The 25,043-nt window shown below is 49.3% G+C and overlaps 1 protein-coding gene across 1 annotated transcript in view; it reads right to left on the reverse strand.

Annotated features, from left to right (window-relative positions):
• Positions 1-22,010, reverse strand: part of VEGFC (vascular endothelial growth factor C) — a 137,005-nt gene extending 114,995 nt beyond the window's left edge. The window contains exons 1-7 of the mRNA XM_038755062.1: positions 21,951-22,010; positions 15,431-15,497; positions 14,320-14,440; positions 11,533-11,575; positions 10,069-10,078; positions 6,132-6,421; positions 5,144-5,476 (exon numbers count right to left, since the gene is read on the reverse strand). Coding sequence (XP_038610990.1) covers positions 5,144-5,476; positions 6,132-6,421; positions 10,069-10,078; positions 11,533-11,575; positions 14,320-14,440; positions 15,431-15,497; positions 21,951-22,010 — 924 coding nt within the window. The remainder of the gene's footprint in view (positions 1-5,143; positions 5,477-6,131; positions 6,422-10,068; positions 10,079-11,532; positions 11,576-14,319; positions 14,441-15,430; positions 15,498-21,950) is intronic.
• Positions 22,011-25,043: the final 3,033 nt, after the last annotated feature.

The raw sequence follows: 25,043 nt of genomic DNA on the forward strand, positions 1-25,043 counted from the left end.
CCCAGGTCTCAGGTCTCAGGAAACTGTGTGTGACCTGATTACCTTGTATCTACACCAGGGCTTAGCACGATGCTTGGCACATAATAAGCGTTTGACAAATACCAAAGAATGTAGCACACAACTTCATCTTGCATGATCTCCGGCCTGGAACAAAAACAAAGCAAAACAAAAAAGTCCAGAAAGGCTGACCCACATCTTCCAGATCTCAGACCAACAGTTCTGAATCACAAGCTGAAAACACATTAATAACTGTGGCATTTGTTAAGCGCTTATTGTGCCAAGCCCTGTACTGAGCACTGGGGTCAGTGCAAGGTAATCCGGTCCGATGCAGTTCCCATCTCACCTAGGGCTCACTGTCTAGGGGGAGGAAGACTAGGTATTTAAATTCCCCTTTTACAGAAGAGGAAGCTGAGCCACATGGGCCTCAGCTGACTTGCCCAAAGTCTGACAGGTGGCAGAACAGGGTTTAGAACTCAGGCCTCCTGACTCCCCATCCCAGCCTCCTTCCACTAGGCTCTAGGGGGTGGAAAATAAAGCCTGGCTGCCAATCTTGGAAAAGTCAAAGTTAGAACTCAGCATCCCCTACTGCGAATCCAAACCACAAAACACACTTGTTGGCAATGCCTTCTGAGAGACTTGAATTAAGCCAAAAAAAAAAAAAAGGTCCCGCATTAGTGAGCATTTAGGGGACTTGGAAGCCGATGGATTTTAACGCTTTATACTTTCAAAAGTTCCCTTCTGGAAGTCCCAGTGCTGTTCATTCCGAAGACAGAAAAGGCGAAGTCAGATTCTCTCTAGAGCCTCAGCCCTTCTCCGTGACTAAGTTCGGCGGTTAGAGTGGTGCCTTCACTTTTAAAAGCCATTAGGGAGCTATTTAGGGATTTAGGAACCAAGAAAAATTGAATCCAGTATTAAGAAGAAGTCCAAAGAATGGATAGGGTGTCCTAAATTGCACAATAGCAGTAACGGCATCTTCAACTCTCGCAGAGCTGTTTATCGCCCCAAAGCATTTTCAGAGAAGCCATCGCTACCTGTCTTTTGAACATCCCCATGAGAGAGAAGCAGATGTAATTATTCTCATTTTATAGATGAGAAAAGCGAGGCACGAGTCAGTGGGTTTGACCGAGTTCACACGGCACATCAGTAGGAAAGCCAGAATTAAAACTGGGATAAAAAGTCAATTAAAATATGGATAGTAAACTTATAGACTTTCAACCAACAGGAAACTGTCAATTGTGAAATCACTTTCACCTCTACATTTTCCCTGCATAACCCAGGGCAACATGAGAAGTTGTGGAAACGGGGCCCTTGAGTTCATACCCACTAATCACTTCCATTCGTACCTTTACACTCGGTCACTTGCTCTACGAGTAATTTATTTTAGCATCCATCTACCCCGCTAGTTTGTGAGGCCCTCGAGGGCGGGGATCAAGTCGATTTAATCTACTGTACTCTCCCAAGTGCTTAGTACAGTTTTTCCCCACACAGTTTGGGCTCAGCAAATCCCACTGATGGAATGAAATAGAAGGCTCTCAAAGAATTCCATTATGAGTCCTTAAAGGGCCCAGTTAAATGCGTTAAAAGACCCAGGTAAGGTTTTAACAGGCTCAGGGACAGATGATATATGAGAGGGAAAAATTGCACAGGTCAGGTCAGACTTCCTTCTGGGCCTGACAAGCTCCCCACAAACATATTCTACCCAGGCAAAACCTTGGCCAAGGAATAAGGTATCACCTACCAGGGGCACAGAGCACCCGGTGGCTTCACTTAAGAGCTAACCATCAACTTTACTCTGCTCCAGAGTCCTTATTCATGCTTCCCGTCGGACTTCCTTTCCTTCGCTACTTCACGCTTTCTCGATGAAACCAAAGGAAACGAGGCAGAACGCTTTCCTAAGATAAGCTCGCTCGTGTTTAAAGGCGTTGAAGTTTTGCAAAAAAAAAAAAAAAAACCCAACAAAAAACAGAAAGAGAATCAGGTGAGATGGGTGATATTTCAGCTCACAAGAAAAGCGCTACTTGTACGACACCATGTATGAAATTCCACCTCGAGCTCATCTCGGAGATCAGCTGTACATCCACGTTGCTGCAGTTAGGATAGTGTGGTTATTTACAGGAGACCCTTATTTAAGAGGCCATGCAGTTCACCTTCTATTCTCCAGCTTGCCACTGTATGCAGCCCGAATCTCTTCCTTACCCACTCCTCTCACTGACTTAATGACAAACACTTGGGAAAACAGCTTTGGTCCCTCCAGCTCGAGAGGATTTCTTTCTTAGCAACTTTAGAAACGATTTCTTTCCAACAACTTGCTTGGCTAGAAACCATCAGCCTCCAAAAAAGTATCATCATAGCTGCCTATCTGACGATTGCATGTCCTCCCATCCAGACTCTCCAAAGGGCTGGCTAAAAATCTCACCTTCAAGTGCAAGGACATTTATTCTCCCTGAGCAAGAATGATCCCCAAGAAAGTCTGTTTATGCCACAACTCTATTTCAAAAAACCCTTTGGGACTGAGAAGGCATTTCAGCGATGCAGAAGCACAAAGATTCAAGACCCGATTCCTCCCGCCGCAAAGCTGGCAGACAACTCCAACCTCTTCCCACGTGCCGATGCGGCCTATAACCTCCGGGGAACTTTTCAGAACTTAGTCTATGAAACATCAAAGACAACGGCGCGGCTAATTTTGGAGACCAGAGTCGAGCCGGCCCGAAATCGGAGCCGAGAGTCTCCGAGGATGACACCCTGAATTTACGCGTTTCCCAAGACCCTCTGAACCGAGGAGATAGTGTCCGAAAAAAATAGGAAACTCGGTGGTGGAGGTTTCTGGCCGTTTGTAACGGTCTCTCTGCTGCTATCTATCTCCACCCGGGAGCTACCTCCTCTTGACTGTAAGAGCAGCAATCAGCGGTAAGCAGGCCGGAACAAGCGATGAGCCTGGCACTTTGAAACCAGGCAAGACCTTTCCCGTGACCTGACACTAAGTGGCAAACCGGGCAGAGACGGCCAATCTATCATCTCTGGCTGGAGAGGAAGAATTCGTAGGAAACCCACCCTCTCTGCCTTGGCGGCACTTTCAACTGTAGGCTTGGGGAATGGATCTCCATCACCAACCCAGGGAGGGGGGAAGGGGCCCGGTGGGATTTTCCAGAGGGAGAAGCCATCTGGGTGGCTTTTCTTTCCAAATAATAATGATTTAGGAGATGGGGGGGGGGGTCCTTCTCTCCCCCATCCCCTCCCCACCCCCTGACCCAGTCCCAGGCCGACCCACCTCCTAAGGTCTAATGCTAAATAAACAGAGATTGGGGATGCCCCGTGTCGCAGCAGCCGGCTTGGATGTGGGGGTGATGGGTCGGGGGGGGGGAACCCCAGGATCCCCAGGATTCCCAGGACCCCCAGGACCCCAGGGAGGGGAATCGAGCCTCCAGGACCCGGCTTCCCCTCCCACCCAGGGCAACATTAGGGCCCAAAGTCCCTTTGTAAGGCCCCCCCCCCCCCAACCCCTCGCCTCCTCCCCACGACCTTGGCCGTTGCTCCTTGGCCATATCTAGGTTCCCGGCTCCCCCCTCCTCCCTTCCCGTTCCGGGGATCCTCTGCCCCCCCGCTCCCCTCCCCCCCCCCCCCAGGGTGCTGTCACTCTTAGCCCCGGCTCAGCCCTGATAGGGGGCCTCGGGGGGGGCCGGAGAGGCAGGACCCCCGGACGCCCGGGACTCTGACCCCCGCACCCTGCGCCCTGTGCCATATGCTCCGAGCCCTGTGTGCTAAACCTTGCGCTCTGCGCCCTGCTCCCTGTGCCATGCACTCCGAGCCCTGTGCCCTAAACCCTGGGCCCTGTGCTACTCAATAATAATAATAATAATAATATAATAGCATTTATTAAGCCCTTACTATGTGCAAAGCACTGTTCTAAGCGCTGGGGAGGTTACAAAGTCATCAGGTTGTCCCCCGGGGGGGCTCCCAGTCTTCATCCTCATTTTACAGATGAGGTCACTGAGGCCCAGAGAAGTGAAGTGACTTGCCCAAAGTCATACAGCTGACAATTGGCAGAGCCGGGATTTGAACCCATGATTTCTGACTCCAAAGCCCGGGCTCTTTCCACTGAGCCATGCTGCTTCTCCTGTGCCATGTGCTCTGAGCCCGGTGCGCTAAACCCTGCGCTCTGCACCCTGCGCCCTGCACTGTGTGCCCTGCGCCCTGAGCCCTAAACCCTGCGCTCTGCGCTCTGTGCCATGCACCCTGTGCCCTGAGCCCTGCGCCCTGTGCCCTAAGCCCTGCGCCCTGTGCCCTAAGCCCTGCGCCCTATGCCCTAAGCCCTGCGCCCTATGCCCTAAATCCTGCGCTCTGCGCTCTGTGCCATGCACCCTGTGCCCTGAGCCCTGAGCCCTGCGCCCTAAATCCTGCTCTCTGCACCGTGTGCCCTGCGCCCTGAGCCCTACACCCTGCGCTCTGTGCTCTGTGCGCTGAGCCCTGTGCCCCAAATCCTGCTCTCTGTGCCCTGAGCCGTGTGCCCTGCACCCTTAGCCCTAAACCCTGCGCTCTGTGCCCTGTGCCATGCGTCCTGCGCTCTGTGCCCTGCGCCCTGTGCCCTGAGCCGTGTGCCCTGCGCCCTGAGCCCTAAACCCTGCACTCTGCACTCTGTGCCATGCGCCTTGCGCCCTGAGCCCCGCGCCCTGTGCCCCTAAATCCTGCTCTCTGCACCTTGCATCCTGCGCCCTGAGCCGTGTGCCCTGCGCCCTGCGCCCTGAGCCCTGCTCTCTGTGCTCTGTTCCCTGCACCTTGCGCCCTGAGCCCTGTGCCCTAAATCCTGCTCTCTGCTCCCTGAGCCGTGTGCCCTGTGCCCCAAATCCTGCTCTCTGCACCTTGAGCCGTGTGCCCTGCGCCCTGAGCCCTAAACCCTGGTCTCTGCTCTCTGTGCCCTGAACCCTGTGCCCTAAATCCTGCTCTCTGCGCCCTGAGCCGTGTGCCCTGCGCCCTGAGCCCTAAACCCCGCGCTCTGCGCTCTGCGCCCCGCGCCCTGAGCCGTGCGCCGTGCGGTCCCAGGTCCGGGGGGTGGGCAGCCGGGAGGAGGAGGAGGAGGAGGAGGAGGAGGGAGGGACGGAGGGAGGAGGGAGGAGGGAGGAGGGAGGAGGGAGGAGGGGGCCCTTACCGTCCGTGGCCCCCAGCCGGGCTCCTCCCCGCGGGGCTGGCGCGGGCGCTGGCGCTGGGCGTAGTCCTGGGCGGGCTGGCCGCCGCCGCCGGGCACCGGGGGCCAGCTGGGCCACGAGGAGGGCGACGACGAGGGCGACGACGAGGGCGACGACGAGGGCGACGAGGGCGAGGCGGGCCGGGCGGGCCCCGGGAGCCGGGCCGCCGCAGCCGACAGGGCCGCCGCCACCAGCAGCAGCAGCAGGGCCACCGCCACCACCACCAGGGACGACACCGGCAGAGCCAGGCAGCGCATCGTGCGGGGGGCGCCCGACGGCCGCCGCCTGGCCACCGCCTGGCCACCGGCCGCCGGCAGGGACCGTCCGAGCGGGAGCGGGACCCGGAGCCCCGGCCCCAGGGGGAGGAGGAGCGGGGGGAGGAGGAGGAGCAGAAGGGGAGGATGGAGACGACGACGACGAGGAGGAGGGGAGGATGGAGAGGAGGGGGAGGAGGAACAGCGCAGGAGGAGGAGGAGAAGGAGAAAGAGAAAGAGGAGGAGGAGGAGGAGGAGGGAGTTGGGCAGAGGGCCCCGCTTCAGGGTTGCGCTGTCCTTTCCTCCCGCTCCTTTCTGCGCCTTCCCCTCCGGGGTCCCCCTCTGGCCCCCTCTGGCCCCCTCGGAACCCCCGGCCCCAGCGGCCGGTGGGGCCGCCCCCTGTGCTCTGCCTCCTGAGCTCTGTCCCCTGAGCCCTGCCCCCTGTGCTGTGCCCCCTGTGCTCTGCTCCCTGTGCTCTGTCCCCTGTGCTCTACTTCTGTGCTCTGCCCCCTGTGCTCTGCCCCCTGTGCTCTGCTCCCTGAACGCTGCTCCCTGTGCTGTGCCCCCTGTGCTCTGCTCCCTGTGCTCTGCCCCCTGTGCTCTGCTTCTGTGCTCTGCCCCCTGTGCTCTGTCCCCCGTGCTCTGCTCCCCGTGCTGTGCCCCCTGTGCTCTGCCCCCTGTGCTCTGCCCCCCGTGCTCTGCCCGGCCCGGGGTCTCGGGGGTCTCCGGGGTCTCTCCGCCTGTCTGTCCGGCCGCCTGTCCGGAGGTCCGACCGGTGGTCTGTCCTGCGCCTTGGCCGGCGCTCGGTCCGCCCGTCCGCTGTTCTGTCCGGAGGTGGGCTGTCCGGAGGGCCGTCCGGCTGGCTGTCCGGCTGGCTGTCCGGCTGGCCTGGGGTCTGTCCGGAGGTCTGTCCGGTGGTCTGTCTGTCCGGAGGTCTGTCCGGAGGTCTGTCCGGGGGTCTGTCCGGGGGTCTGTCCGGGGGTCTGTCTGCCCGGGGGTCCGTCCGGAGCAGAGTCAGGAGGGGAGGGTCCCTCCCGGGGCCGGGGGGCGCTCAGCACCTCCAGGGACCCCGCGGACGGGTCCCGCACCCGGGCGCAGGAGCAGGACGAGGGAAGAGGAGGAAGAGGGAGGAGGGAGGAGGAGGAGGAGGAGGGGAAGAGAGGAGGGGGGAGGAGGAGGAGGAGGGAAGAGGGAGGAGGAGGAGGGAGAAGGAGGAGGAGGAGGGAGAAGGAGGAGGAGGAGGGAGAAGGAGGAGGGCGTCGGGGGTCCTGGGGGCCGGAGCGGTGGAGCAGGGAGAGGGGGAGGGGCTGGGGGCGGGAGGATGATGAGGGCGGTGATGGGGGGAGGACCAACCAATCAGGCCTCGGCCTGTCCCCTCCCCACCAGCCCCCCCCCCGCCCCACCAGCCCCCCGACCCCAACACCCTCCCATCTCCGCAGCCCTTTTCATAAGGTGCAGGCCAAAGGGCAGGCAGGAGAATAAGAATAATAATAATAATATAATGACGGTATTTGCTAAGCGCTTACTATGTGCAAAGTACTGTTCTAAGCGCTGGGGGGCTTACAAGGTGATCAGGTTGTCCCACGGGGGGCTCACAGTCTTCATCCCCATTTTACTGATGAGGTAACTGAGGCCCAGAGAAGTGAAGGGACTTACCCAAAGTCACACAGCTGACAGTAGGCAGAGCCGGGATTTGAACCCACGACCTCTGACTCCAAAGCCCGTGTTCTCAAGAGCGGGGACGGGACACCCCCTGGTCCCTGTCCAGGCCCTGGGAACAGCATCTGGCACAAAGTCAGAGTCCAGAAAAGGCCAGAATTCCCATCACCCTTGCTTTGTTTCTCGTCTTCTGGTCTTTGTTAGGCACCGACGATGCACCAGACACTGTTCTAGGCTCTGGGGTGGATACGACCTCATCAGGGCGGACCCAGTCCCTGTCCCACGCAGGGCTCTCAGTCTTCATCCCCGTTTTGATGATGATGGCATTTATTTAAGCGTTTACTATGTGTAAAGCACTGTTCTAAGCGCTGGGGAAGTTATAAGGTATTCAGATTGTCCCATTGGGGGCTCACAGTCTTGATCCCCATTTTGCAGATGAGGTAACTGAGGCACAGAGAGTGAATGAATGAATGATGGCATTGGTTAAGCGCTTACTATGTGCAAAGCAGTGTTCTAAGTGCTGGGGAAGTTACAAGGTGATCAGATTGTCCCACTGGGGGCTCACAGTCTTGGTCCCCATTTTGCAGATGAGGTAACTGAGGCACAGAGAAGTGAAGTGACTTGCCCGAAGTCACACAGCTGACAATTGGCGGAGCTTGGATTTGAACCCATGTCCTCTGACTCCAAAGCCCTTACTCTTTCCACTGAGCCACGCTGCCTCTCTATGGATGAGTGACAGAGGGACAGAGGCCCAGGGAAGTGAAGCGACTGGCTGGAGGTCACCTGGCGGATGAGCGTTACCATGGGGATGTTGCCCCCTGTGTGCTCAGGTGAGGGGGCGAAGCCATTGCTTTCCCCAGCTTTGGAGCAGGGAGTTGAAGGTTTAGGAATGTCCACCTGGGCCCTGAAAGATCCCCTGCCCTGGATTATTATTAATGGGCTTCATTAAAGGCTTTAATAACCTCGTGCCAGGCCCTGGGATGGATCCAAAATAATCAGTTTAACTACAAGCCCCATCCCACTCGGGCCTCAAAGATCAAGTCGGGGAGAGATAGACGCTTGAAACGAGAATCAATTATAAGAAACAAAACCTCGAATTGAAGAGAGGGCCATCCACATTAAGAACATTAAAATGAGGAGCTGGAAAAGTCCCATGAGGAGGGTCTCCCTCGGGCTCCTCCAGGCCCCAGAACCGCCACCATCTTCCTAACATTTTAAAGGTCGACAGCGGAAGGCCGTGTGGCCCAGTGGGAAGAGCATAAAATGGAGAGGGGGGAGGCTTGTAGTCTAATCCCAACTCTGCCACTTGTCTGCTTTGTGACTTCCCTTTCCCTCTCTTTCTTCCTCCGTAAAATGGGGGTAAAAGTCTTGCTCCTGTGGGAAGGGGACCGTGTCCAATCTGATTATCCTGCATCTACCCCAGCGCTTAGCACATACTTGGAACATAGCAAGTGCTTTGCAAATATCACAACCGTGAAACGGCATCATCTTAGACCGTAAGCTCACTGTGGGCAGGAAATGTGTCCATAATACTGTGATATTGTACTCTCCCAAGCGCTTAGTACAGTGCTCTGCACGCAGTAAGCATCCAATAGGTTTGATTGATTGACTGACCGTGGACAGAGCGTGGAAGTCAGAATCCACTTAGCTTCTCTGTGCCTCAGATCCCTCATCTGTAAAATGGAGACTGTGAATCCCATGTGGGACATGGACTGTGTCTAACCATCTTAGCTTGTACCTATCTCAGTGCTTAGTGCAGTGTCTGGCACATAGTGAGTGCTAAACACACCATAAAAAAGAGACTCTTATTATAACCTGAAAGAATCAGGACTCATTAATCTGGAAAGATGAAGATTGAAAAAGGACAGGATTGAAATGTACAAAATCACCAAGGGTATGGACAGGACAAACAGCCAGCTGTTGGTGACCAGCTCGAATAATCGATCAATCAGTCGTATCGATTGAGCGCTTAATGTGTGCAGAGCACTGTACTGAGCGCTTGGGAGAGTGACACCACCCTGAGGACGGGCCCCTTACTGGCTCATTCATTCATTCATTCATTCAATCGTACTTATTGAGTGCTTACTCATGAAGGTGGTTGCTAGAATTCAAACAAAGCAAACCCATTTTTACCCAGAGGGTGTGTAGCTGCAGCAATTTGTTATCCCTGGAAGTTGTACACACCTAAAAATCTCGTAAGGAGGAGGGGGGATATAGAGGGCAAAGACAGATCACGTGGCCTACTGGGAAGATGCTGGGCCCGGCATTCAGAGGACCTGGGTTCTCATCCCTGCTCTGCCACATAATCTACTGTGTGACCTTGAGCAAGTCGCTTTACTTCTCTGTACCTCAGTGTTCTCACCTGCCAAATGAGGACTCAATCCCTTGTCTCCCTCCTGCCTGTGAGGTCCACTTGGGACCTGATTATTTGTTATATTGTACTCTCCCAAGAGCTTAGTGAAGTGCTTTGCACACAGTAAGAGCTCAATAAATATGATCGAATGAATGAAAGATTGACTATCTTCTATTTACCCCAGCGCTTGTAATAATAATAATAATAATAATAATGGTAATTGTGGTATTTGTTTAGCGCTATGTGCCAGGCACTGTACCAAGCACCTGGGTGGATACAAGCAAATAGCTTGGACATAGTCTCACAGTTTCATCGGGGGCTCATAGTTTAAAATGTCCAAGTTCCAGATGAGGTAACTGAGGCCCAGAGAAGTGAAATGATTTGCCCAAGATCACACAGTGGAAAAATGGCTGAGCCGGGATTAGAACCCGGGTCCTTCTGACTCCCAAGCCCGTGTACATAGTACGTGCTGAACAAATACCCCAGTCGTTTTTAGAGGGTGTCTTTTGATGCCCCCATCTGAGATAAAAGGGAGAATTGCTTGGATTCCCCTCGAGTTAGAACATTTGGCCATACACAGTCAAATGCAAGGACCATTGTCATCTAAGCCCTACTCCCTTACCATGCATTTCCTGGAAAGGGAGCAGAATCCCCCGGTGAGATCCTGGGAAGAAGTCAGTTGGCCCACACTGCCAGGAAGTCTACCTGTGTACAGAACACCCCAAGAGGAGTTGAGTCGTGGCATCTAGGACAGTGGCAGGATAACGGGCCTCCTGCTCTGGGAGGAATCGAATCAGGCCAACAGTAGATTAACCAGAGCAGAACATCCCGGACCCCGCCAAGAGGCTCTCTCTTTTCAGAATTCAACCCTAGCACGATCCAGAAGTCAGCCATATTCACTGAACGCCCACACTGTATTGTACTCAAAGTTTGGGAAACGACGGTGGAATTAGTGGACACACTCCCTGCCTTCAAAGAGCTCAGGATCTAGAGGGAGAGATGGACACTAAAATGAATTCCAGACAGGAGGGATATGACTATGAAAAGGAGTTTGGGTGTAGGAAATGGAATATGCATGAGAAGTACACTCTCATCCTTGGATTTGCTCCTTTTATTCACCCCTTCCTCAGCCCCACAGTGTTTGTGTCCGTAATTACATCCATAATATGTCTGTATCCGTAATTTATTCACTTCTATTATTGTCTGTTTCCTGCCTGGACTCTAAGCTCACTGTAGGCAGGGAATCAGTCTACGAACTCTGCTGCATTTTAGTCTCCCAAGCGCTTAGTACAGTGCTCTGCACACAGGAAGTGCTCAATAAATACAATTGATTGATCGATTGATTGATTGATAATGCACTCAAGTGTTAGGGGAGGGCTCTTAGTACACACATTTTTTTAATGGTATTTGCTAAGCACTTACTATATGCAAAGCACTGTTCTAAGTGCTGGGGGGGATACAAGGTGGCAGGTTGTCCCACATGGGGCTCACAGTCTTAATCCCCATTTTGCAGATGAGGGAACTGAGGCACAGAGAAGTTAAGTGACCTGCCTGAAGTCACACAGCTGACAAGTGGTGAAGCCGGGATTAGAACCCACGACCTCTGACTCCAAGCCCGAGGTCTTGCCACTGAGCCACGCTGCTTCTCCTAACTTGTCTCTTAACTTCACTGTGCCTCAGGCTCCTCACCTGTAAAATCATCATCAATCGTATTTATTGAGCGCTTACTATGTGCAGAGCACTGTACTACGCGCTTGGGAAGTACAAATTGGCAACATATAGAGACAGTCCCTACCCAACAGTGGGCTCACAGTCTGAAATGGGGAGTGGATATCTGTTTTCCCTTCTCCTTAGACTGTAAGCCCGGGATGGGCGGGGACCATTTCTGATCCGATTGTCCCGTATGTACCCCGGTGCTCGATACAGTATTTGTCACATTGGAAGCACTCAACAGTTACCGCAGTAATTAGCAATGGATAGGCCAAAAAGCACGCGAGCATTGCCTCACATTGAGTAGCAGGGAAGAAAACTAGCTTATGCTCCAGTCTTTCCAACTCAACCCTGGGCAAACCCGTAGTAAAAGTACCTCCCAGGAGCGCTGTTTTCGAAAGACGAAGACTCCTCTAAAACTGGTGGAGGGAAGCGGTTTCAAACAGTTCTTCTAAAGTATGCGTTTTGGATATACAAGACCATCCAAACAATAAAAACTGTGTACAGATGCTAAGCTCCTTGAGGTGGGGAATTTGCTGTTTATTTTTTCGTTTACGGCGTCTTCTTTGGCGTAACGTGAAGTCGTATAAATAGTGACTTTGAATTTACACATTAGAGAAAGGAAACATTTCAAGTACGCTGATCAAGTGTCCTGGTGTGTAATAATAATAATAACGAAATGCTCAAGAGAAGACAATGTAAATATTGTCCCTGCCTTTTTTGGTAAAATATGGGGATGTTGAACCTTTGCTCTCAAGTTTGAGAGCTCGGGGTCAAATCTAGGAAGCAAGGAGGATACCTAATCGGTGGCAGCCTATCTCCTAAATGCCTAGGCCCATCGACTGACACCTTAAACAAATAAACAAACAGAGGTTGTTTTTTCTGTGGCCGGAACAGCAGGACGCAATTTTCCCCTTGAATTCCTGCTTTTAAGTTGTACACATTTTAGAGGATTGAATGCTGACTTGCTAATGGCCCTGACTCTTCCCTTAAACTCCAAGATAATGGGACATTTCGGATACATCTGTCCCGTGAGTTTCAGATCGGTGATTTCGGGGCCGTAATTGTGCTCTCCCAAGTGCTTTGAACAGTGCTCTGCCCCCAGTTGGCGCTCAATAGATACCACTGATCGATAACCACGTGGAGTCAGTAGTAGCTGTAATATTTATCGAGGGCTTTGGATACACTGGGAAAGAATACAGGGGGATGGGGGTGGTCAGGGGGTGTTAGACGGGTTTACTGGCTTTCAAAGGGGTGAGTATTTGGTATTTGTTAAGCATTACTATGTTCTAGGCACTGTACTAAGTGCTGGAGTGGACACAAGCATATCAGGTCGGACTCAGTCCCTGTCCCACATGATAATATTAATAATGGTATTTGTTAAGCACTTACTATGTGCAAAGCACTGTTCTAAGCGCTGGGGAGGTTACAAGGTGATCACGTTGTCCCACGGGGGCTCACAGTCTTAATCCCCATTTTCCAGATGAGGGAGCTGAGGCCCAGAGAAGTGAAGTGACTTGCCCAAAGTCACACAGCTGACAAGTGGCGGAGCAGGGATTTGAACCCATGACCTCTGACTCCAGAGCTCGTGCTTTTTCCACTGAGCCACGCTGCTTCACCACATGGGCTCACAGTCTTAATCCCCATTTTACAGATGAGGCACAGAAAAGTGAAGTGACTCACCCAGGGTCACACAGCCGAAAATTGGCAGAGCCGTGACGAGAACGTGGGTGTCCTTTATTCATCTGATCGTATTTATTGAGTGCTTACTGTGTGCAGAGCACTGTACTAAGCGCTTGGGAAGTACAGGTCGGCAACATATAGAGATGGTCCCTACCCAACAGCAGGCTCACAGTCTAGAAGGGGGAGACAGACTTCCGACACCCAGGCCTGGGGTCTATCCACTAGGCCACACTATGCTTAGCCAACCTCATTCTTGTGAACCCAACGCTTAGCACTGTGGTTAGCGTAGAGCTGTAAGCGCGTGGCTTACAACTTAGAGAAGCAGCGTGGCTCAGTGGAAAGAGCATGGGCTTTGGAGTCAGAGGTCATGGGTTCAAATTCTGGCACCGCCACTTGTCAGCTGTGTGACTTTGGGCAAGTCACTTCACTTCTCTGGGCCTCAGTGACCTCATCTGGAAAATGGGGATTAAGATTGTGAGCCCCACATGGGACAACCTGATAACCTTGTATCCTCTCCAATGTTTAGAATAGCGCTTTGCACATAGTAAGCGCTTAACAGATACCAAAATTATCACTATTATTACCAACCTCTTGGGAAGAGTACAGTCATTAGTGGACATCATCCCTGCCCACGAGGAGCTCGTTAGCGTTCATTCACTCATTCATTCCATCATATTTATTAAGCACTTACTGTGTGCAGAGCACTGTACTCAGCGCTTTGGAAATTATAACAATAAACAGTGACATTCCCTGCTTACAACGAGCTCACATTCTAAAAGGGGGGAGACATACATCAATACAAATAAATAAAATTATATATACATAAGTTTTATGGGGTTGGGGTCAGGGAAGAGCAAAGAGAGCAAGTCAGGGCAACATTGAAGGGAGTGGGGGATGAGGAAAAGTGGGGCTTAGTCAGGGAAGCCCTCTTGGAGGAGATGGGCTTTCAGTAAGACTTCAAAGCTAGGAATGTCATGGTCTGGTTTCAGGAGGGAGGGCATTCCAGGTCAGTGGCAGGACATGGGCCAGGGGTCGGCGGTGAGACAGGCGAGACGGAGACACAGTGAGAAGGTTAGCGGCACCAGAGGAGCCAAGCGCGCGGGCTGGATTGTAGGAGAGAAGCGAGTTGAACTTCGGCAGGCAGAGGTGAGGTGGTACAGTGGATGGTACGCGTGGAAGACTTGGGGTATCCTCTCATGAACAGCAAGGAATTAAAATCATAATTGAGAACCTCTCCTAACCTTGTGCCCCCACCATTTTTTATGGTATTTGTTAAATGCTTGTCATGTGCCAGGCACTGTACTAAGCACGGATTATTTCTGAAAGGTCCTCCTTAATTTTGTTTTTGAAGTGACAGAACTTCCGTGGAAGGGATGGAAACACTGTGTAATGCCATTCTGCACTCAAGAAGCAGTGAGAATTGCAAAGTCTGGGGACTGGATTGAAAAAAATGGCCAATCCTCAAAAGCTAACCCCTTACACTAAATTAACATCAAAATCAAAGTAGGCACAACTGCAGATCTCCTGAGAAATCACCCAGCTTCTCACCTTGTCATGGAAATGGGAAAGATTTGACTTTCCTTGGCCGACACTACTTAGGACTAGATGTAGTGGAAGACTGGAGAAGAGGCGGAGAAATTCAAGTTAGTATTTTCTTTCCTCAAGCTAAAATTCTCCCTTGCCAGAAATATCCCAATAATTTGCTTCACTTGGATGATGGAGATGTGACCGAGGTGGATTGGAGGGAAATACTAGAACAAACACGGGCCTGGGAGTTAAGTCAGTGAGGCAATTGTTTTTATTGAACACTTGCTGCCTGCAGAGCACTGTACTAAGCACTTGGGAGACTAACATGTAACAATCTAATGGACACACTCCCTGCTCCCAATGAGCTGACAGTCTAGAGGGGGAGACAGATAATAATAAAAATAAATAAATTACAGATATGCAATTTATAGTTAGAAGCACCTGGGTTCTAATTCCAGCTCTGCCACTTATCTGCTATGTGACCTTGGGCAAGTCACTTCACTTTTCTGTGCCTCAGTTACTTCATTGTTAAAATGGGGATTAAGACTCTGAGGGCCATGTGGAACAGAGATGGTGTCCAACCTGACCCCTAGAGATCTCTACCTCAAGATCTGAAATTGGAATATGACAGAAAATGAATTTTTGTTATGCACTTCTCCGGGTGTGATAGCTTTTTAAATAACTATTATGTTGGTGCCAGTAACCATGGCCATGAAATGCCTAAATTCTGTTCTAACACAAAGTCTTTTAAATACCCTGTAAATGACTCATGAAACAATGAGCAGAAAATTCCATTTCTGTAAAAATGCTTCTGGATCCAGGCTATATGTTTAATGAAACCAACAAGTGTATGTGGAGATTGCATCGCACAAGACTGGCACTCCTTGAATGTGAAGTTTCTTTAAAGTGAGAATGATTTCCTCTGTGACGCCTATGTTTAGGATACAGATAAGCTCGGAAAGAAATAGCAGGAAACATCCATTTTCTGAAAGAACAGCGTGAAATGCTATCGATCAAATCCTGCTAGAGGGTTAAATGAGCTCTTGAAGAGTTGACAGTCTTACTTGATACCATTACAATCCGACTATGGTTTGTCCAAAACAACCTATTGTTTAATGAAAATAATGGTTCCTGTGGAAAGGAACAATTTCAGAGACCTTTGTGGTGTGCGGAAAAATGAGCACACGTTGGACAAATCCAGAAAAGCTGGGGGTTGTTTGTAGGGTGGCATATTTCACTGGGAATACCTTCTCTTCTCCATCCAGGCTTCAGTCAATCAGTCGGTGGTATTTATCGAGAGTCTGTGGTGCGGGGACCACTTAGTGGAGTAGCAGCGTGGCTCAGTGGAAAGAGCACAGGCTTTGGTTCAAATCCAGGCTCTGCCAATTGTCAGCTGTGTGACTTTGGGCAGGTCACTTAACTTCTCTGGGCCTCAGTTCCCTCATCTGTAAAATGAGGCCTTCCCAGACTGAGCCCCTTCCTTCCTCTCCCCCTCATCCCTCTCTCCATCCCCCCCATCTTACCTCCTTCCCTTCCCCACAGCACCTGTTTATATGTATATATGTTTGTACATATTTGTTACTCTATTTATTTATTTATTTTACTTGTACATATCTATTCTCTTTATTTTATTTTGTTAGTATGTTTGGTTTTGTTCTCTGTCTCCCACTTTTAGACTGTGAGCCCACTGTTGGGTAGGGACTGTCTCTATATGTTGCCAACTTATACTTCCCAAGCGCTTAGTATAGTGCTGTGCACACAGTAAGTGCTCAATAAATACGATTAATGATGATGATGACAAAATGGGGATGAAGACTGTGAGCCTCCTGTGGGACAACCTGGTCACCTTGTAGCCTCTCCTGCGCTTAGAACGGTGCTTGGCATATAGTAAGTGCTTAATAAATGTTATTATTATTATTATTATTATTATTATTATTATTTTATTATTATACTAAAGTGAGTACACGCAATCCCCACCTGTGTACAAGGGAGACTCCTAACCTTCCTATGGACACGGCCCCCCCTGGTGGCCAAACCTTGGCATCTTCTCATCTGCTGAAGCTCATAATAATAATAAGAATAATAATGATAATAATAATAATAATAATAATAATAGAATTTGTTAAGTGCTTACTAGGTGCCAGGCACTGTTCTATCTGTGGGCAGGGAATGTATGTGTTATACTGTCGTATTGTCCTCTCCCAAGCTTTTAGTACAGTGATGATGATGTTGTTTGTTAAGCGCTTACTATAATAATGATGGCATTTATTAAGCGCTTACTATGTGCCGAGCACTGTTCTAAGCGCTGAGCAGTGCTCTAAACGCAGTAAGTGCTCAATAGTAATAACAATAATGGCATTTGTTAAGCACTTACTGAGAAGTTCTAGATTGTGAGCCCACTGTTGGGTAGGGACCATCTCTATATGTTGCCCACTTGTACTTCCCAAGCGCTTAGTACAGTGCTCTGAACACAGTAAGCGCCCAGTAAATACGATTGAATGAAAAGTGGCGTGGCTCAGTGGAAGGAGCCCGGGCTTGGGAGTCAGAGGTCATGGGTTCTAATCCTGACTCTGCGGCTTGTTAGCTGTGTGACTTTGGTCAAGTCACTTCACTTCTCCGTGCCTGAGTTGCTTCTTCTGTAAAATGGTGATGAAGGCTGTGAGCCCCACGTGGGACAACCTGATCACCTTGTATCCCCCCAGCGCTTAGAACGGTGCTTTGCACATAGTAAGTGGTTAACAAATAACATTATTATTATTATTATATGCAAAGCACCGTTCTAAGCCCTGAGGAGGATACAAGATGATCAGGTTGTCCCATGTGGGGCTCTCAGTCAATCTCCATTTTACAGATGAGGTACGTGAGGCACAGAGAAATGAAGTGACTTGCCTAAAGTCACACAGCTAATGGGCTGCAGAGACAGGATTAGAACCCACAACCTCTGACTCCCAAGCCTGGGCTCTTTCCACTGAGCCACGCTGCTTCTCAAATACCATTGATTGATTGATTCTAACGCAGAAATGCCATTCAAATTTGTCTCTGGGACGATTTTACACTTTTGAGTTTGTCATCCCAAAGAGAACAACTTCAGAATGAGCTATTCCATTTAAGCGGAGCATATTACTTGGAAGATATTCCATTTAAGAGGAGCTGGGAAGCCAGCCACTTGGGGAGGGGAGATTAAAAGTGAGATCGGGCTCCCTGAGACTTGATCCTCTGCAAAAGAGAGGGAAACTGAGAGGTCTCAAAGCTGACAGGTCCCACGGGACTCTGTTTTAGCCTGGTCAATCTCGGCCTTAATAATAAGTAGTTATTTTACTTGCACATATTTACTATTCTATTTATTTTATTAATGATGTGTATATAGCTATAATTCTATTTATTCTGACACCTGTCTACTTGTTTTGTTTTGTTGTTTGTCTCCCCTTTCTAGACTGTGAGCCCGTTGTTGGGTAGGGACCGTCTGTATATGTTACCAACTTGTACTTCCCAAGCACTTAGTGAAGTGCTCTGCACACAGTAAGTGCTCAATAAATATGATTTATTGAATGAATGACTGAATGAACAATAATAATAATAATTGTGACATATGCAAAGCGCTTACTTTGTGCCAAGTACTGTTCATCTAAGCAATGGGGAAAGCAGGAATCAGGGAGGTTGGGGAATGATCCAGAAGAGGGTCAAAGGAGGGGAGTATCACTAGGAGGGAAAGGGGAAGCAAGGGTGCCTGGCTCTCGCCACTTGTCTGCTGTGTGAACTTGGGCAAGTCATTTCACTTCTTTGTGCCTTGGTTACCTCTTCTGGGAAATGGGGATTTTAAGACTGGGAGTCCTCTGACTCCCAGCTCCGGTCTCAACTTGTACTTCCCAAGCGCTTAGTACAGTGCTCTGCACACAGTAAGCACTCAATAAATATGACTGAATGAATGAATCACCTTGCCCCTTCCTAACTCTCTTCATTTAGACTGTGAGCCTCATGTGGGACAGGGACTGTGTCCAACCTGATTAGCTAGCGTCTACCCCAAGGCTTAGAACAGTGCTTGGACCATAGTTACCAATTAACAGATACCAGAATTATAACAATTATTATTATTATCAGTATTTTCCTATTACAACCCAGCCCACCCACTTTGCTCCTCCAATGTTAACCTGCTCGCTGCGCCTTGATCTCGTCTTCGACCTCTCGCCCACGTCCCCACAGTATTAATCCCCCATTTCACAGGTGAGGGAACTGAGACGCGGAGAAGCGAAGTGACTTGCCCAAGGTCACACAGCAGACAAGTGGCAGAACCGGGATTGAAAGCCAGGTCCTTCTGACGTCCAGGCCTGAACTCTGTCCACGAGGCCATGCTGCTTCTCCCATTCCCCCTCCCCTTTTTCCTCAAATTCCTCCTCTTCAATCAATCAATCAATCGTATTTATTGAGTGCTTCTGTGTGCAGAGCACGGTACTAAGCGCTTGGGAAGTACAAGTTGGCAACATATAGAGACAGTCCCTACCCAACAGTGGGCTCACAGTCTAAAAGGGGGAGACAGAGAACAAAACCAAACACACTAACAAAATAAAATCAATAGAATAGATATGTACAAGTAAAATAAACAAATAAATAGAGTAATAAATATGTACAAACATATATACAGGCTAGTGTCAGGCTAGACACTAAAGTGTAGAGTGTAGAACTTAAGGCCCCGCTTGTGAAAGTCCCTGCTATTTTATAACTTTTTATAGGTGAGTTTTATTAGATTCTACAGGAGATGGAACTGAAACCCTGCGGTAGCTTAAACCACTTAACGGTGTCTTAAGAGTGCGACTTTCTCTTCCCGCTATCGGTTATCCACCCCCGTTCATTTAGGAAGTTTGCTCTTTGCGGGACTTTTATCAAATTGAAAAGATAAAAGGTAGAGCCTGCTTTATTTTTACGTCAGTGGGTCAGGCCAAGCGGTATTTCTAGCCCAGCGCATTAGAGGACAGACAGACACATCTGTTAGGCATTAAGTAGCCAACACTAACTTTGGTGTGCTGTCGCCTCTGCCCGGGATTATCTTTGTATTTACGGTTTGGGAGGGTCTGGGGGAACTGACATACTAAAGTCGCTCTGCCTCGGCTGGACGGGCCAGCAGTGTTTCTCTCTGTAGGGGATAGTCCAGCAAGATTAGAGGTGAAAGTCTGTCCCCGGAGGCTTATTTAGGCAGCTAGACATCCTTTATCACTACAGGAAAATAGTCTGCTTTAGGACACAGCAGACTTCTCTGATTTAAAGAGGAAGAGAAAAGCAACCTAAGGAGACACTTGAATGTGTTTGGGTTACAGAAATTCTGGAGTTTTGACACTGATGAACTGACTTACTCCTGTCATCTTCAAAACACTCTCTTCACCTTCAAAGCTCTACTGAAATCATCTCCTCCAGGAAGCCTTTTATGACTAATCTCCCATTTCCTCACCCATATTTTCCCTCCCGTCTTCATCACTTACATACTTGCATCTGCTCGCCCAATAAGCACTTTGAAATTCACCCCACTCCCACCTCCACAGCCCTTGTATACATCTCCTTAAACTCTGTTTCTTCCCCTATAGATAATCACCATGGTCCCAGTGGATTGCATATGGGACTGGGAGTCAGAAGGACCTGGGTTCTAATCCTGACTCCGCCAAACGTCTGCAGTGTAACCTTGGGCAAGTCGCTTCACCTCTCGGTGCCTGAGTTATCTCATCTGTAAAATGGGTATAAGAACGTGAGCCCTATGCAGGACAGGGACTGTGTCCAATCTAATTAAGTTATATCTACCCCAGAGCTTGTATCTTCACAAGTACTATAATTCTTATTACTTATTTTAATGTCTGTCTCCCTCATTAGACCGTAAGGTCCCTGAGAGCAGGGATCATGTCTATCAGTCAATTGTATTTATTGAGTGCTTACTGCATACAGAGCACTGTACTAAACTCTTGAGAGAGTAAAATAGAACAGACTTGGTAGACTTGTTCCCTGCCCACAATGAATTTACAATCTAGAGGACTGTGGAGGAACTCCTACCAATCCCACTGTGTCGTACGTTCTCAAGCCTTTAGTACAGTGCTCTGCAGTCAATTCTCAATATATAACACTGATTAATAGATTGTAAATATAATCCACCCCTTAACCATCCCAGCCTCTGTACCTATCATTCCCTTCCCTCCCACCTCCCCCTGTCCGGTATGAATTCTTCCTCAACATAATTTGATTTTAGGAGCCAAAGGAATGGCGACCAGTGAAAATCTTCCTCCCTGACAGTGCTGTTTTGCTTAGCTGTGTTTTTGCCGCTAATACCGTTTATGGATTATAATAATAATAATGGTGGTATTTGTTAAGTGCTTATTATGTGCCAAGCATTGTTCTAAGCACTGGGGCAGATGCAAGGTTATCAGGTTGTCCCACGTAGGGCTCTTAGTCTTAATTCCCATTTTACAGACGAGTTCACCGAAGCCCAGAGAAGCCAGGTGACTTGAACAAAGTCACGCAGCTGACAAGTGGAGGAGGCAGGATTCGAACCCACGACCTCTGACTCCCAAGCCCGTGTTCTTCCCACTAAGCCATGGGATTAGTAAACATTAGTAAGCATCTGTAAGTAAACGCTGATTACAAGGTAACAATAGTAATAATAACTTTCATCAAGTGTTTATTTTGAGGTAAATATTAGTCTATGAGATTGAAAACAGTCCCTGTCCCACAATGGGCTCACATTTTCTTTCGTCCTCATTTTACAGGTGAAAAAGCTAAGGCCCAGGGAGGTTAAGTGACTTGCCCAAGGTCACACAACTATCTAATGACAGAGTCCGAGTCTTCGGATTCCCAGTCCAGTGCTCTTTGGGCTACCCCATGCAGGGGCCAACTCTTTCCATGTGTGGATTTTTGCTGGGGAAAAGGTTTTGCTCTTCTCAGTGTGTCTCAAGGCACTGTCATCATTGTGTAGTGGCTAGAGCACGGGTTTGATAGTTAGAAGGTCATGGGTTCTAATTCTGCCTTCCTCAATGGTCTGCTGTGTGACCTCGGACAAGTCACTTCACTTCTCTGGGCCTCAGTTACCACATCTGTAAAATGGGGATTGGGCTGTGGGCCCCACATGGTGGACAGCTACTGTGTTCAACCTGATTTGCTTGTATTCACCCCGGCTTTTTGTACAGTTCCTGGCACATACTAAGTGCTTAACAAATACCATGATTATTATCAGAAGAAGCAGCCTAGACTGAGAAGCACAAATGTTGTGATTATTATTATTGTGATGATGATGATTATTATTAGCAATAATAATAATAATAATAATAATAATGGCATTTATTAAGCGCTTACCATGTGCAAAGCACTGTTCTAAGCACTGGGGAGGTTACAAGGTGACCAGTTTGTCCCATGGGGGGCTCACAGTTTTAATCCCCATTTTTACAGTTGAGTTAACTGAGGCACAGAGAAGTTAAGTGACTTGCCCGAAGTCACACAGCTGACAAGTGGCAGAGGCGGGATTTGAACCCATGACCTCTGACTCCAAAGCCCGGGCTCTTTCCACTGAGATACACTGCTTCTCGTATGATTATTAATAATCATGAAAGAACTAACCCCTACAACAGCAATCTTCTCCCAATAGGTGTCTTTCTCATTGTTGACACCCTTGCCCATAGGTTCCCTCTGGGACCTCCACCTTTTAGACTGTGAGCCCACTGTTGGGTAGGGACTGTCTCTATATGTTGCCAACTTGTACTTCCCAAGCGCTTAGTACAGTGCTCTGCACACAGTAAGTGCTCAATAAATACGATTGATTGATTGATTGATTGATTGATTGACAGAAAATCATTCTCCCCACCTTCCAAACCCAGCTCGATGCAGGTGATTCTCAAATCTCCATCTCAAGCCTGGATCTCTCTCCCTCTCTGCAGTCTCGGATTTGCTCCTGCCTTCAGTACATCTCTACTTGGCTGTCCTTCTGTCACCTTGGATTTAACATGTCCAAAACAGAACTCCTCATCTTCCCACCCTAACCCTGTTCTCCCTCTGAGTTTCCCATCCCTGTAGACAGCACCACCATCCTTCCTGTCTCATAAGCTCATAACCTGGGTGTTATTCTTGCCTCCTCTCTCTCATTCAAGCAGCATGGGAAGCAGTGTGGCTCAGTGGAAAGAGCACGGGCTTTGGAGTCAGAGGTCATGGGTTCAAATCCTGGTTCTGCCACTTGTCAGCTGTGTGACTTTGGGCAAGTCACTTCAGTTCTCTGGGCCTCAGTTCCCTCATCTGTAAAATGGGGATTAAGACTGTGAGCCCCACATGGGACAACCTGATCACCTTGTAACCTCCCCAACACTTTTAGAACAGAGCTTTACACATAGTAAGCACTTAATAAATGCCATTATTATTATTATTATTAGTCAACCCACATATTAAATCATCACTAAATACTGTAGGTTCAACCTTCACAGCATCGCTAAAATCCATCCTCTCCTCTCCCTCCAAATTGCTACCATGTGAATCCAACTACTTATTCTATCCCACCTGAATTATTGTAACAGCCTCCTTGTTGATCTCCCCATCTCCTGTATCTCCCCACTCCAGCCCATAGTACACCCTAATGCCCAGATCATCTTTCTACAGAAATATTCAGTCCATGTTTCCCCATTCAAGAGCCTCCAGTGATTGCCCATCCACCTCCACATCAAAATGCATTAGACAAGCAGCGTGGCTCAGTGGAAAGAGCCCGGGCTTTGGAGTCAGAGGTCATGAGTTTGAATCCCGGCCCCTGCCATATGTCTGCTGTGTGACCTTGGACAAGTCACTTAACTTCTCTAAGCCTCAGTTACCTCATCTGTAAAATGGGGATTAAGACTGTGAGCCCCACCTGGGACAACTTGATCACCTTGTATCCCCCCCACCAGTGCTTACAATAGTGCTCCACACATAGTAAGAGCTTAACAAATGCCATTGTTATTATTATTAGTATTATTATTATTATCAAACAGAAACTCCTCACCCTCCGCTTCAAGGCTCTCCGTCACCTCGCCCCCTCCTACCTCACCTCCCTTCTGTCCTTCTCCAGCCCAGCCTGCACCCTCCACTCCTCTGCCGCTAATCTCCTCACCGTACCTCGTTCTCGCCTGTCCCGCCGTCGACCCCGGGCCCACGTCATCCCCCGGGCCTGGAATGCCCTCCCTCTGCCCACCCGCCAAGCTAGCTCTCTTCTTCCCTTCAAAGCCCTACTGAGAGCTCACCTCCTCTAGGATGCCTTCCCAGACTGAGCCCCCTCCTTCCTCTCCCCACCTGCCCGCCTTACCTCCTTCCCCTCCCCACAGAGTCTGTATATATGTATATATGTTTGTACACATTTATTACTCTATTCATTTTATTTGTACATATGTATTCTATTTTATTTTGTTAATATGTTTGGTTTTGTTTCCTGTCTCCCCCTTCTAGATTATGAGCCCACTGTTGGGTAGGGACCATCTCTTATGTTGCCAACTTGTACTTCCCAAGCACTTAGTACAGTGCTCTGCACACAGTAAGCGCTCAATGAATACGATTGAATGAATGAATGAATGAATGAATAGTACAACCCAGCTGGCACACTTCTCTCTTTTAATGCCAACTCACTGTACCTCGATTTCATCTACCTCGCCGCCAACCTCTCACCCACATCCTGTCTCTGGCCTGGAACGCCCTCTCTCTTTCTATCCAACAGGTAATCACTCTCCCCTCCCTCAAAGCCTTACTGAAGGCACATCTCCTCCGAGAGGCCTTCTCTGACTAAGCCCTCGTTTCTTTTTTCCCCTCTCCTTTCTTTATTCATTCATTCATATTTATTGAGTGCTTACTGTGTGCAGAGCACTGTACTAAGTGCTTTATGGCCCTGACTCGCTCCCTTAATTCACCAACCTCACCCCCAGCCCCACAGCACTTATGTACAGATCTGTGATGTATTTATTAATCTTAATGCCTGTCTCCCACTCTCGACTATAAGCTCATGGTGTGTAGGGAATGTGTGCTATATTGTTGTACTGCGCTCTCCCAAGTGCTTAGGACAGTGCCCTGCACACTGTAAGTGCTCAATAAATACAATTGATTGATTGATTGACTGGATCGCAAGTATGGCAAAGTCTGTGTCATATTTGACAAGCCCTCGCCTAGCTAGATTCAGTCCCATGGGCTAATTCAGGTGTCCAGAGTCCCAGCCCCAGTCCCATGGTGCGGCGGGGCATCCTGCTGCTGCTTTGTCCCCAGAATCTAGGAGGATGATGTTCAGTCACCCAGCTAATCAACCTCTCTTTGTCCCCTCTTAGGTCTTTTTTCTCCCTGGGGCAAAAAGGTTGCCATGGCAATTTCCAGGCAGAGACCTAAGAATGTGAAAGAAGGTGCATTCTGGGTGCATTTCAGAAACACAAGGAAGGCAGGTTTGCTGCCTCAAGACTCACATCCTGAGATGGCCAGAGCATCCTTTTCCTCTTTCTGAAAGGAGGTCTGGGGAAGCCTCTTCTCAGGAGCAGAGGCCAAGGGGCTGACCTGAGGGTCTTCTATTCCCCAAATCCATCCGACCTCAACTCTCCCAATCTTCAAATCCCTCCTAAAAATCCCACCACCTCCTCTTCCACGAAGTCCTCCTTCACTGACTCACAACACCTTCATCACGTCACGTTGACACCCACCATTATCTTTCACATGCTTCCATCT

The sequence above is a fragment of the Tachyglossus aculeatus genome, chromosome 12, assembly GCF_015852505.1.
Source record: "Tachyglossus aculeatus isolate mTacAcu1 chromosome 12, mTacAcu1.pri, whole genome shotgun sequence".
In the NCBI taxonomy this organism is placed as follows: Eukaryota; Metazoa; Chordata; class Mammalia; order Monotremata; family Tachyglossidae; genus Tachyglossus; species Tachyglossus aculeatus.